Raw genomic sequence first — 15,188 nt, 5'->3', positions numbered from 1 at the left:
TGATCACAGCTTTGTAGTATAGCTCGAAATCCGGCATTGTGATGCTCCCAGCTTTGTTTTGCCTTTTCAACAGTTCCTTGGAGATTCGGGGCCTATTCTGTTTCCATACAAATTTAAGGACTATTTGTTCCAGTTCTTTAAAAAATGTCCTCGGTATTTTGATCGGGATAGCAATGAAAGTGTAGATTGCTCTGGGTAGCATGGACATTTTAACTATGTTAATTCTTCCGATCCATGAGCATGGAATATCTTTCCATCTTTTTATATCTTCCTCAATGTCTTTCAAGAGTGATTTATAGTTTCTAGAATATAGGTCCTTTACGTCTCTGGTTAAGTTAATTCCAAGGTAACGTATGGTTTTTGGTGCTATTGTAAGTGGGATGGATTCCCTAATTTCTCTTTCTTTGGTCTCGTTATTCGTGTATAGAAATGCTACTGATTTCTGAGCATTGATTTTGTATCCCGCCATGTTACTGAAATGCACTATAACTTCTAATAGTTTGGGAGTGGCTTCTTTTGAGTTTTCCATATAGAGTATAATGTCATCTGTGAAGAGAGACATTTTGACTTCTTCTTTGCCGATTCGAATACCTTTGATCCCTTTTTGTCGTCTGATGGCTGTTGCAAGGACTTCTAGTACTATGTTGAATAATAGTGGCGAGAGTGGGCATCCTTGTGGTGTTCCTGATCTTAAGGGAAAGGCTTCCAGCTTTTCCCCATTGAGAATAATATTTGCAGTAGGCTTTTCATAGATGGCTTTTATGAGATTGAGAAATGTACCTTCTATTCCTACACTCTGAAGGGTTTTAATCAGGAAAGGATGCTGTATTTTGTCAAATGCTTTTTCGGCATCGATTGAGAGGATCATATGGTTCCTGAGTCTTTTCTTGTTGATATGATGTATCACGCTGATTGATTTGCGACTATTGAACCACGCTTGCATCCCAGGTATGAATCCCACTTGATCGTGATGGATAATCCTTTTAATTACTGTTGGATTCTATTAGTAAGTATCTTGTTGAGGATTTTGGCGTCCATATTCATTAGGGAAATCGGTCTGTAATTCTCCTTTTTGAGGGGGTCTTTGCCTGGTTTGGGGATCAAGGTAATATTGGCCTCATAGAATGAGTTTGGTAGCTTTCCTTCTGTTTCTATTTTTTGAAATAGCTTTAGGAGAATAGGTATTCTTTCTTCTTTGAATGCTTGGTAGAATTCCCCAGTAAAACCATCCGGGCCTGGAGTTTTGTTGTTTGGAAGGTTGTTTATCACTGACTCAATTTCTTCATAATTAATTGGCCTGTTTAAGGAATCAATTTCTTCTGGTTTCAATCTTGGTAGTTTATAGGTTTCCAGGAAGGATTCCATCTCTTCCAGATTGCTTATTTTATTGGCATATAGCTGTTGATAAAAATTTCTAATAATCCTTCCATTTTCAATGGTGTTCGTTGTGACCTCTCCCTTTTCATTCATAATTTTAATAATCTGGGTCCTTTCTCTTTTCTTTTGGATAAGTCTTGCCAGTGGTCTGTCAATTTTATTGATTCTCTCCAAGAACCAGCTTCTAGTCCTGTTGATCTGGTCTACTGTACTTCTGGTTTCTGCTTGATTGATTTCAGCTCTAATTTTGGTCAACTGCTTCCTCGTGCGTGGATTAGGCCTGTCCCTCTGTTGCTGTTCCAGCTTCTTGAGGTGAGAATATAAAAACTGCATTTTAGATTTTTCTATTCTTTTGAGTGAGGCTTGGATGGCTATGTATTTTCCCCTTAGGACTGCCTTTGCAGTATCCCATAGGTTTTGGACTGTTGTATTTTCATTCTCATTGGTCTCCATAAATTGTTTAATTTGATTTTTGATTTCCGGGTTTATTGAGTCATTCCTGAGCAGGATGGTTCTTAGTCTCCAAGTGTTTGAATTTCTTCCAAATTTTTCCTTGTGGTTGAGTTCCAATTTCAGAGCATTGTGGTCTGAGAATATGCAGGGGGTAATTTCAATCTTTTGGTATCGGTTGAGACCTGTTTTGTGTCCCAGAACATGGTCTATTCTTGAGAATGTTCCATGGGCATTAGAATAGAATGAGTATTCTTTGGTTCTGGGGTGTAGTGTTCTATATATATCTAAGAGGTCCAACTCGTCGAGTATGGCATTCAAAGCCTTTGATTCTTTGCTTAGTTTTTGCCAGGGTGTTCTGTCTATTTCTGATAGTGGAGTGTTGAGGTCCCCTACTATTAATGTATTTTTATTTATATGTCTCTTTATTCTGGTTAAGAGTTGGCTCGTGTATCTTGCTGCTCCCCTGTTGGGGGCATATATATTTATAATTGTCATATCCACTTGTTGAATACTTCCTTTAAGAATAATATAGTGCCCTTCTGCGTCTCTAACTAGTCTGTAGTTTAAAATCCAATTTATCTGATATGAGTATTGCTACCCCAGCTTTCTTTTGAGGTCCATTTGCGTGAAAGATGGTACTCCATCCCCTTACTCTCAGTCTGAATGCATCTTTGGGTTCGAAATGAGTCTCTTGTAGACAGCAAATGGATGGGTCATTTCTTTTTATCCAATCTGCAACCCTGTAGCGTTTTATGGGATGGTTCAAACCATTTACATTAAGACTGAGTACTGAGAGATATGATTTTAATGATGCCATGTTGCCTGTAAAGTCTTTGTTTGTATTGGCTGTGACTTTCTGTTCTGTATCACTCTTGGGGCCTTTTTACTTTTATAGAACCCCCCGTAATATCTCCTGTAGGGCTGGTTTTGTGGTTACGAAATTGGTTCGTGACTGGCGATTCTGAAATGTCTTTATTTCCCCATCAATTCTGAACGACAGCCTTGCTGGTTAAAGGATCCTTGGCTGCATATTTTTCTCTGAAAGAGCTTTAAATATGCTCCCCCAACCCTTTCTCTCATTCCAGGTCTGTGTAGACAGGTCTGACGTAATTCTGATGCCTTTGCCTTGGTACGTGAGAAATTTCTTTGCCCTGGCCGCTTTCAATACTGTATCCTTGGATCTCATATTTGCTAAATGCACTATGAAGTGACGTGGCGTAGGTTTGTCGTGGTTGAGCTTGGGAGGGGTCCTCTCTGCCTCTTGGACACGAATGTTTGTTTCCCTCGCTAGATTAGGGAAGTTTTCAGCTGCAATTTGTTCAAATATCTCTTCTAGACCTCTGTTTTTCTCCACCCCCTCGGGGATGCCGATGATTCTAACATTGGATCGTTTCATTGAGTCAGTAATCTCCCATAACCTACATTCGTGGGCGTGGATTTTTTTAAGACCATCGTCTGTTTTCATTTTTTCCTCTATTAACCCATCCTCCAATTCACTAACCCGTTCCTCTGCTTCTGTGACCCTGGCCGTCAGAGCCTCTAGTTTTGCCTGCATTTGGCTCATAGAATTTTTAATTTCTGTCAGATTCACTCTCATTTCTGTTCTTAGGGATTCTATATTCTCAGTAACCTTTTCGTTAATAGTTTTTTCAATTCTACTCATTATTTTGACCATCATTACTCTGAATTCCATTTCTGTTACTTTGTTTACATCCATATCCATTATTTCTGTGGCAGAGGCCACAGACTCACTGTCTTTTCTTTGCTGGGGGGGCTTCTCCTTCTTGTCATTCTGATGCGGAGAGGCTGCGGGGTTGTCTAGAGCCCAAATTATTGACTGGGTCCCAGGCCATGCCCCTTGTTTTATAGGGATCTTAGGGATGTGGGCTTCTTCTTTAAAGATTTTATTTATTCATTTATTTATGTGGCAGCCAACCAGCGAGAGAGGGAACAGAAGCAGGGGAGTGGGAGAGGAAGAAGCAGGCTCCCAGCGGAGGAGCCCGATGAGGGACTCCTTTCCGGAATGCTGGGATCACGCCCTAAGCCGAAGACAGGCGCTCAATGACTGCGCCACCCAGGCGCCCGGGTTGTGGGCTTCTTGATTTTTCAGCCTGCCTTCTGGGGGAGGGGCCTGCCACGCCGATACTCAGGCAACCGTGTTTGGGTAGAGTCTCTGTGTCCCCTGCGAGGGGGGATGGGGATGGGCACTCTCTGAGCCGGTATTTCCCGGCTTTTGTTCTCTGGCGGCTTTTCCTGGCGGTTTGCTGTGCCTCTTCTGAGAGTGAGAGGAGCAGCGGCCGAATTTCAGCCTCTGTCACAGAACAGAGGGATTGCGGACCATTCTCTACTAATGTTCTGGCCACTTTAACTCTGTTACTGTTGGTGCTGCTCAACCCTGCAGCGTCTGGGGATGTGCGCCCCACACCCGGTGTCCCAGCCCTCACTTCCAGGGCCGGCGTGTCTCTGTCCTTTGTGTTTCTAACGCCGCCAGCCGCCCCGCGCACGCTCCGGAAGCTCCCGGTCTCAGTCTGGATCCAGTGAGCGCACCAGGATTCCGGTGTTCCGTGAGATGCCTGGTGGCGTGCGCACCCGTCTCACGGTCTCAGTCTGCTGTTTTGCGGGTGCCGCCCGCTCTCCCGTGCAAGTGGCTACCGCTTCCCGTGCAAGTGGCTACCGCTTCCCGGTGCCCGAACGCGGTGGCTCCCTCCCCCTTCCGTTTATCTTCCGATATCTGTGCACGGTTTCATGGTTCCCCGCTTCGTACCTCAATACTCAGTGCTGGAGATGTTCATTTGTAGAGATCCAGATGCATCTTCCTGCGTCTCATTGTTTAGGCTGGTCTGGTACCTATCCAGCTCGACTTGGGGGACCGGCTGAAAAAGGTGTCTCCTACTCCTCCGCCATCTTAACCGGAAGTCTCAAGTAGAATTTTTAAACTGAAGATAATGTAGTCTAATAGATGTATATTTATATCTTTCAAGCTAATAAGATAATAATATTTAAGAAAAGTCCTAACTTACACATGTAGACATTTTGTGTTTGGCATGTTAACTCTGAGTCCTTATTACTTTGAGTTATCATTTGTGAGTAGCTCATTCATAAGACCTTGCTTGTAATTATGAAGGTTTTAAAATTATTTATAGGTAACATTTTTAGTTATCATTGATAGAAATTCTCATGTAATTTTTAAGTTTGGCTTTTTGGTAATTAGGCTGCATTCTGTTACTTGGTCTGGTAAGTTATTTACAGTTTGTAAGAAAGGAAGATATATACAGTCAAAACATCTCCCTCCCACTCGTGATTTTCACTCAGTTGCCATTTCCAGAGAAAACCAGTGTTATTTCTTATGGTCACCTAAGAGTTATAATGTGGGTTTGGTTTTGTTTTGTAGGGGGGATAATTTTCAAAACTCAAAATATGTTAAAGTTGAGTTTTTAATGAATGTCTTTGAAATAGTTGAGACATCAAAGAACAGAATTAACATGGGAAGAATTTTAGAAGTGTAAATTTTAAAAGTATAAACTATGATATGTAGAAATGGCAGAAATCAAGGTAGAAGGCCTTTCTGCCTGTGCCATATTATCGTCCACCTGGTAAGTCTGTACCATTAGTTACTGTTGTGGCTAGATCTGATTAGAACCTAATTAGTCTGTTGTTGACGATTGTTAGTTATACAATTGAAGTACTTTTCTATTTATATATAAATATATATAATTCTGCTATTTTCAGAAAGTATTAGTTCAAAGATATCTTACAAGAATGTTTTAAGGAATCCTTTTTACATCTTGGGTAGTGATGTAGATTTTACTTTGACAAGTTAGTCGGGTTTGTGGTTGATATCTAGGGGGAAGTACCCCTATACTGACTACCACAGAAGAATGTTCATCTTAGATATATTTACCTTTTTGTTGGCCTGGTATTTCCCTGCTAAGGAACCTCTGTTGTCTTGGAGAAGGAAAATGATTGGGCTTAGTATATTATGGAGCAATTTTCAAGCACTGTTTACCACCAGCCTTGTTTTGTTTTCTAGAAGTGTAATTTCTATGTTAGTGATAGGGATCCTTTTAAATTTAGATTGGGGTATAAATATTTCATCTCAGGCTATCTGCCCAGGAGCACTCATAATTTATGGCAGTCTGTCATTGTGCTTTCCATAATGATAGCCTCTAGCCACATGTGGATTTTAAAATGAAAATTAATTAATTTCAGGTGTTCAGTAGTTACATGTGGTTAGTGGCTACTGCATTGGACAGCAAAGATAGGATAGCTCCATCATTGTTGATAGGTCTGTTACACGTCTTGGCTATGGTATATGTAATTAAAGTTTGGTAGCCTGGGTAGCTTAAAATTACCCTCATCCCCAAATCACTTCCTAATTTGCAAGGTTTTGTGGTTTTACAAAAACTCAGTAATCAGTTTCATATTACCCAGTAGGATATTAAGTGTGTCTCTTCTGATATTTCTTTAAAGGCATTTCTTTAGTTATTTCTTGGTGACCATATTTCTGTTGATTTTACTTTTCTCGTTAGCACATGTATGTATGAAAAATATGCTTTGTTCCATTTGTTTCATGAAGGACAAAAGATGTTTGTGGTCCCTTGTGTTTCAGGAAGCGAGAGGCTACTATGAGCAGACTGGGGTTGGTCCACTGCCTGTTGTTCTGTTTAACGGAATGCCCCTTGAAAAGGAACAGTTAGATCCTGATGAGTTGGAAACCATCACAATGCATAAAATCCTGGAGACCACAACCTTCTTCCAAAGAGCAGTGTACTTGGTGAGTGGTATTTCAAGGGTGATTTTGAAAGAGAATGGTTTGCTTACGTTTTTATAGACTCTGTAGTAAGCAATAATATTCTTTAAGTATTACTGTTTTTTATACACCACTTGTTATTGGTTTGTAGATTCCCAGCAAGTTGTGCTATAATGAAAATATTCACAAGACTTTCTGTACATTGTATTCGAAATAGCTAAATTTATTGTTGTCAAGATTAAATGTTTAAATGTTTATTTAAAAAATTCTAAAGAACTGGGGCACCTGGGTGGTGCAGTCGTTAAGCGTCTGCCTTCGGCTCAGGGCGTGATCCCGGCATTCTGGGATCGAGTCCCACATCAGGCTCCTCTGCCAGGAGCCTGCTTCTTCCTCTACCTGCCCCCCTGTTTGTGTTTCCTCTCTTGCTGGCTGTCTCTGTCAAACAAATAAAATCTTAAAAAAAAAAAAAATTCTAAAGAACTTAACATTTGTAAGAGACATTTGTTCTACTTGTAAGGAATTTTGACTTAGGAAAGACTCAAATATTATATATTTATATTTTATATTTATATAATTTATATATATAGTTATTGTCAAGACATAATTCACATGCCTAAAACTCAGTATTTTAAAGTGGACAATTCAGTGTATTTAGTGTATACACAGATTTATGCAAGTTTAACCTCTGTGTAATGTTAGAACATTATCGTTACCCCTAAAATCCAGTGCCCTGTAGCATTCACTCTGCATTTGCTTCTATCCTAGACCCTGGCAACTATAAATCTATTTTCTTTCTCTATGGATTTGCCTATTTTGGACATTTAATATTGTATGATTTGGGACATAAATATTGGTCTTTTTAAAAAAAATTTTTTATTTTATTATGTATGTTAGTCACTGTACAGTACATCATTAGTTTTTGATGTAGTGTTCCATGATTCATTGTTTGCATATAACACCCAGTGCTCCATGCAATACGTGCCCTCCTTAATACCCGTCACCAGGCTAACCCATCCCCCCCCCCCCGAAACCCTCAGTTTGTTTCCCATTGTCCATAGTCTGTCATGGTTTGTCTCCCCCTCTGATTTCCCCCCTTCATTTTTCTCTTCCTTTTAATGTCCTCCATGCTATTCCTTATGTTCCATATATGAGTGAAACCATAAGATAATTGTCATTCTCTGCTTGACTTATTTCACTTAGCATAATCCCTTCCAGTTTCATCCATGTCGATGCAAATGTTGGATATTCATCCTTTCTGATGGCTGAGTAATGTTCTGTTGTATATATGGATCACATCTTCTTTATCCATTCATCTGTTGAAGGCATGTCGGCTCCTTCCACAGTTTGGCTATTGTGGACATTGCTGCTATGAACATTGGGTGCATGTGCCCCTTCTTTTCACTACATCTGTATCTTTGGGGTAAATATCCAGTAGTGCATTTGCTGAGTCATAGGGTAGCTCTATTTTTAACTTTGTGAGGAACCTCCGTACTGTTTTCCAAAGTGTCTGTACCAGCTTGCATGCCCACCAACAGTGTAAGAGGGTTCCCCTTTCTCCACATCCTCTCCAACATTTGTTGTTTTTGCCTTGTCAATTTTTGCCATTCTAACTGGTGTAAGGTGGTATCTCAGTGTGGTTTTGATTTGAATTTCCCTGATGGCTAATGATGTTGAGCATTTTTTCATGTGTCTGTTAGCCATTTGTATGTCTTCTTTGGAGAAGTGTCTGTTCATGTCTTCTGCCCATTTTTTTGACTTGATTATTTGTTTTTGGTTTTTTAAATATTTTTTTTATTTTATTATGTTAGTCACCATACAGTACAGATTATTTGTTTTTTGGGTGTTGAGTTTCAGAAGTTCTTTATAGATCTTGGATACCAGCCCTTTATCTGTGGTGTCATTTGCAAATATCTTCTCCCATTCTGTGAGTTGCCTCTTTGTTTTGTTGACTGTTTCCTTTGCTGTGCAGAAGCTCTTTATCTTGATGAAGTCCTAAAAGTTCATTTTCGCTTTTGTTGCCCTTAGCTTTGGAGATGTGTCTTGAAAGAAGTTGCTGTGTCTGACGTTGAAGTTTTCCTCTAGGATTTTGATGGATTCCTGTCTCAAATTGAGGTCTTTCATCCATTTAGAGTTTATCTTTGTGTATGGTGTAAGAGAATGGTTGAGTTTCATTCTTCTGTGGATAGCTATCCAGTTTTTTCAGCACCATTTATTGAAGAGACTGTCTTTTTTCTGTTGGATGTTTTTTCCTGCTTTGTCGAAGATTAGTTGACCATAGAGTTGAGGGTCCATATCTGGGCTCCCTATTGTGTTTCATTGATGTATGTGTCTGTTTTTGTGCCAGTACTTTGCTGTCTTTGTGATCACTGCTTTGTAATATAGGTTGAAGTCAGGCAATGTGATGCCCCCAGCTTTGGTTTTCTTTTTCAACATTTCCTTGGCGATTCAGGGTCTTTTCTGGTTCCATACAAATTTTAGGAATGTTTGTTCCAGCACTTTGAAAAATGCCATTGGTATTTTGATCGGGATGGCGTTAAAGTATAGATCACTCTGGGCAGCATAGACATTTTAACAATGTTTATTCTTTCGATCCATGAGCATGGAGTGTTTCTCCATCTTTTTGTGTCTTCCTCAATGTCTTTCAAAAGTGTTTTGTAGTTTCTAGAGTATAGATCCTTTCCCTTTTTGGTTAGGTTTATTCCAAGATATCTTATGGTTTTGGTGCTATTGTAAATGGAATCAATTCCCCAATTTCTCTTTTTTCAGTCTCATTGTTAGTGTATAGGAAAGCGGCTGGTTTCTGTGCATTGATTTTGTATCCTGCCACATTACTGAATTGTTGTATGAGTTCTAGTAATTTGGGGGTGGAATCTTCTGGGTTTTCCACATAAAGTATCATGTCATCTGCAAAGAGAGAGAGTTTGACTTCTTTGCCAATTTGGATGCCTTTTATTTCTTTTTGTTGTCTGATTACTGAGGCTAGGACTTTTAGCACTATGTTGAACAATAGCATCCCTGTCGTGTTCCTGACCCTAAGGGAAAAGCTCTCAGCTTTCCCCCATTCATAATGATATTCACTGTGGGCTTTTCGTAGATGGTTTTTATGAAATTGAGGAATGTACCCTCTATTCCTACACTCTGAAGAGTTTTAATCAGGAAAGGATGCTGTATTTTGTCAAATGCTTTTTCTGCATCAGTTGAGAGGATCATATGGTTCTTCTTGTCTCTTCTCTTATTAATGTGTTCTATCACATTGATTGAGTTGTGAATGTTGAATCACCCTTGCATCCCAGGAATAAATCCCAATTTGTGGTGATGGATAATCCTTTTAATGGACTATTGGATCCTGTTAGCTAGGATCTTGTTGAGAATTTTGGCATCCATATTCATTAGGGATATTGGTCTGTAATTCTCCTTTTTGATGGGGTCTTTGCCTGGTTTTGGGATCAGGGTAATGCTGGCCTCATAGAATGAGTTTGGAAGTTTTCCTTCTCTTTCTATTTTTTGAAACAGCTTCAGGAGAATAGGTATTATTTTTTCTTTGAATGTTTGGTTGATTCCCCTGGGAATCCATCAGACCCTGGACTCTTGTTTTTGGGAGGTTTTCTATCACTGCTTCAATTTCATTACTGGTTATTGGTCTGTTCAGATTGTCAGTTTCTTCCTATTCCAGTCTTGGTAGTTTATCAGGTTTCAGGAAGGCATCCATTTCTTCCAGGTTGCTTAATTTGTTAGCATATAGTTGTTGATAATAATTTCTAATAATTGTTTCTCTTTCCTTGGTGTTAGTCGTGATCTCTCCCCTTTCATTCATAATTTTATTAATTTGTGTCCTTTCTCTTTTCTCTTGGATAATCCTGGCCAGTGGTTTATTGATCTTATTAATTTTTTCAAAGAACCGGCTTCTAGTTTCGTTGATCTGCTCTGCTGTATTTCTGGTTTCTAATTCATTGATCTCTGCTCTAATCTTAATTATTTCTCTTCTACTGCTTGGCTTAGGCTTTATTTATTGATCTTTCTCTAGTTCTTTAATATGTAAAGTTAGTTTGTGTATTTGGGATTTTTCTGTTTTTTTTGAGTGAGACTTGGATGGCTGTGTATTTCCCCCTTAGGACCACCTTTACAGTATCCTATGGGTTTTGGACTGATGTGTTTTCATTCTCATTGGTTTCCATGAATTGTGTAACTTCTTTGATTCCGTGGTTTACCCAAACATTCTTTTTTTTTTTTCCCAAAGATTTTATTTAGTTATGTGACAGAGAGACAGCCAGCGAAAGAGGGAACACAAGCAGGGGGAGTGGGAGAGGGAGAAGCAGGCTCCCAGCCGAGGAGCCCGATGTGGGACTCGATCCCGGAACACTAGGATCACGCCCTGAGCCGAAGGCAGACGCTTAACGACTGCGCTACCCAGGCGCCCCTTACCCAAACATTCTTAAGCAGGGTGATATTTAGCTTCTAAATGTTTGAATTTCTTCCAAATCTTTTTTGTGATTGAGTTCCAGTTTCAGTGCATTGTGGTGTGAGAATACGCAGGGAATAATCTTAGTCTTTTGGTTGAGAACTGATTCGTGATGCAGTATGTGGTCTATCTGGAGAAAGTTTCATGTTCATTTACCCTTCACTTTTAAGTGATAGTTTGCTTGGATATGGAATTCTTGGTTGATGATCTTTTCCTTTTAGCACTTTTAATCGGCCATTCCATTGCCATTTGATCTCTGTAGGTTCTCTTGAGAAACTAGCTGTTAATCTTATTGAGGATCCAGTCTGTTAGGAATCTCTTCTTGTTCCTGTTTTCAGGGTCTTTTATTTGTGTTTCATTTTGGACATTTCATTAATTTGTCTAGGTGTGGAGCTATGAATTTTCCTACATGGAGTACATTACATTTGTTAAATATGAAAATTAGGAGCTTTCCTTCCAATCATTTTTTCTCATAGTCTTTCTGCCTGTAATGACACCAAACTACTCAGAGTTAGGCCAAATGTGACAGTTTAAGGACATAATTTCCTACAAGGTTGCCTTCATTTCAGACACTAGCCACAAGTTTGGAGGTCCCCAGATCACCCTCACTTAGTATGAACTGGCTAAAAATGAGGGGCACTTAATACCCTCCTCAGTTTTGGTAATTTGCTAGAATAGCTTACAGAGTTCAGGATAGTGCTATGCTTAAAATTTGTGTTATGATAATAAAATAATGCAAATGTGAACCAGCCCAAAGGTGAGGTGCATAGGGCAAGGTTTGGAAAGGTTCCAAACATAAAGATTCTGTTATCTTCTCCCTGTGAAGTAAGGATAACATTGCCTTTTCTGCTCATTGGTGTGTGATAGCACGTGGGGTATTGCCAACCAAGGAAGCTCAGCCAAGTTTTGGTGTAAGAATTTTTACTGGGGCTTCCTATTTAGCCATAATTGATAGAATCATCGGTTACATGATTGAATTCAGTCTCTAGCCCCTCTTCCTGTTTCCAGAGATCAGACTGATAACTATGCTGCTCAAAACCCCAACCATCTAACCACATGGTTGTCTTTCTGGCTTGGGCAGCCCTCTCTGAGTTGTCTCATTAGCATAAACTGTCTAAAGGCCCACCTTGAGTCACCTCATTAGTATAAACTATTACGTGTAATCCCCCCCATGAATAACAAAGATGCCTCTCCTATCACTCAGAAAACTCCAGGATTAAGAAATTACTTTAATGAGGGCACCAGCCAAATTCTTAATTACACACTCTCTCTCTTCCTTTCCTCTCCTGCATAGATGCATATATTGATACTCTGTAGTATCCCCACAAGTCTCTTTCTTTTCCTGACATTGGATAATCTCAGTTAATGTATCTTTAAATTCAGAGGGTTTTTTTTGTTTTGTTTTGTTTTGTTTTACTGCTAGTAGCAGTAAATTAGCTATTTACTAGTTAACTTAGTTCTAGCTAGTATTAGCTAATAGCTAAAATCTGCTATTGAGTCCTCTTAGCAAATATTTAATTTCAGTTATTGTATTTTTAACTGCTTTTTCTATTTGTTTTTTTTCTATAATTTCTTTCTCTTTATTGATACAGTCTGTTTGGTGAGACCTAAGTCTCAAAGTTCCTTTAGTTTGCTAGACAGGGTTTCCTTTTGTTTTTTGAGTATATTTAAAAGAGCTGATTTAAAGTCTTTGTGGAGTAAGTCCACTGCTTGGGCTATTTTAGAAACAGTACTCATTTATGGAACATAAGAAATAGGAAGATCGGTAGGAGAAGGAAGGGAAGAATGAAGGGGGGTAAACAGAAGGGGGAATGAACCATGAGAGACTGTGGACTCTGGGAAACAAACTTAGGGCTTCAGAGGGAGGGGGATGGGGGATTGGGATAGGCTGGTGATGGGTATTAAGGAAGGCACGTATTGCATGGTGCACTGGGTATTACATGCAAATAATGAATCATGGAACTTTACATCAAAAACTAAGGATATACTGTATGGTGACTAACATAACATAATAAAAAATTATTATAAAATAACAACAACAACAATATGTGTTAAGTGTTCTTTTCCTTAGTATGGGCCATACATTAATTTTTTTTGCATGTTTTTAAAATTTTTGTTGATAACTGGACATTTTGGCTAATATAATGTGAGACTTGTAGAAATCAGAGTCTTAGCCCTACCAGGGTTTATTGTTGTAGTGCTTGTTTGTTCAGTGACTTTCAATGCTAATTCTTTAAAGTCTGTATTCTTTGTCCTGTATAGCCTCTTAAGTCTCTGCTTGTTAGCTTATTGGTCAGCTAATGAATAAACAGATTTTCTTAAATGTATAAGCCCAAGAAAGTCTCCAATTTTTTCCCAAGAGTGTTTGTGTACGTGTTGGGGCATGCCTTCAGCACTCACCTGGCAGTTTACAACTTTGCCATAGCCTCCTGTTCTTGCTTGAACAGAGTTTCAGGTTAGTCAGCAGCGAGAGCATTAGGACTTTTTTTTATGGGCATGCACCCAAACCTGGGCACTGTCCATGTGGCCTTTGAGGTTCCGAGGAATATGTGAGAGCTTTTAAAAACCCTTTATGGACATCGCATTCCCCAGCTTTTCCTTTTATGTTTTTGCCATTTCATGTTAGCCCAACTGTTGTCACTACTTTGAGCGGCAGACATTAAACAATTGCTCCTGATTCTTTTTGACAAAGATACCCAGGAAAAAGTTGTTGTCACTGAGTATGTCAGCTCAACTGGAGAGAGCACCTGGGAATATTCCTAGTCTGCTGGTTTCTACATTTATTTCAGGGCTGTTGGTTTTCAAGACTCCTGTGTAGCTGGGGAGAGATAGATAGTAATAGGGCAAGTGAAAGAGTCACGAAGATTATTTTCCTACCAAGATCCAGCTATTTTTTTTTTTGAATGAAAGTCATTTGGCCTTTGGTTAATTTCCAGAGTTTTGAAAAAGTTTCACAATTTTTTCCTAGTGTCCTTGGTGGTTTTTTTGTTTTGTTTTGTTTTGTTTTGTTTTTGAGGAGAAGCTTTCCAGAGATCTTCACTCAGTTGTTTCTGCTGAATGGCACTCTCAAATACAGTATTTTTATTGTAATAAAATATACAAAACAAAATTTTACCACTTGAACCATTTTAAATTCTGCATAGACACATTAGGTATATACAGAGTTGTGCAACTTTTACCACTACCTCTAAAACATTTTTATCATCTCAAACAGCAACTGTTTACCCACTAAACAGTAACACTTCATTGCTGGCTCTCATCAGCCACTGGTAACCACTCTTCTGCTTTTTGTGTTATGAGTTTGCCTATTCTAGGTGGCATCATAGAGTATTTGTCATTTTTGTGTCTTGCTTATTTTAAGGTTCGTATGTGTTGTAGCATGTATCAGAATTTCCTTCCTATTAGAGTTGAATTATATGCATATACCACATTTTATTTATCCATTCATGTGTTGGGTGTTTGGGTTTTTTCCACCTTTTGGTTATTGTGAATGCTGCTATGAACATTGGTGTACAAATATCTGTTCAACTCTTTGCTTTCAATATTTTTGGATATATATCTAGTGGAATTGCTGGATTGTATGGTAATTCTGTCTTTCAACATTTTGAGGAACTACCAAATTATTTTTTAAAGCAGCCATACCATTTTACATTCCTATCACCAAATATACAAAAATCTCATTTCTCCACATCCTCTTTAATAGTTGTTTAGTTTCTCTTTTTTTGATGATGACTATTCTAGTTGGTGTGAAGTGGTATACTGTTGTGTTTTTTTTTTATTCACATATAATGTATTATTTATTTCAGGGGTACAGGTCTGTGATTCATCAGTCTTATATAATACCCAGTTCTCATTTGTTACAACACATAACTTCCCAAATGTCTGTCACCCAGTTACCCCCTCCCCCCACCTGCCTCCACTCCAGTAACCCTCAGTTTGTTTCCTATGATTAAGAGTCTCTTATGGTTTGTCTCCCTCTCTGGTTTCATCTTGTGTCATTTTTTCCTCTCTTCCCCTATGTTTTTTAAATTCCACATATCAGTGAGATCATGTGATAATTATCTTTCTCTGATTGACTTGTTTTGCTTGGCATAATACCCTCTAGTTCCATCCGCGTCATTGAAATGGCAGGATTTCATTTTTTTGATG

General features: G+C 38.9%; 1 protein-coding gene across 3 annotated transcripts in view; it reads left to right on the top strand.

Moving 5' to 3' along the window:
• UGGT1 (UDP-glucose glycoprotein glucosyltransferase 1) overlaps positions 1 to 15,188 on the top strand; it is a 130,771-nt gene that overhangs the window by 66,144 nt on the left and 49,439 nt on the right. For all 3 annotated transcript variants that reach the window (XM_045777738.2, XM_045777737.2, XM_045777736.2), the window contains one exon: positions 6,440 to 6,604. In XM_045777738.2, coding sequence (XP_045633694.1) covers positions 6,440 to 6,604 — 165 coding nt within the window. The remainder of the gene's footprint in view (positions 1 to 6,439; positions 6,605 to 15,188) is intronic.

This window comes from Ursus americanus, chromosome 1, assembly GCF_024610735.1.
Source record: "Ursus americanus isolate L20-20 chromosome 1, mUrsAme1.1.p, whole genome shotgun sequence".
NCBI lineage: Eukaryota > Metazoa > Chordata > Mammalia > Carnivora > Ursidae > Ursus > Ursus americanus.
Note: the sequence above shows the minus strand (reverse complement) of the source record. Positions and strands in the feature narration are given on the sequence as shown.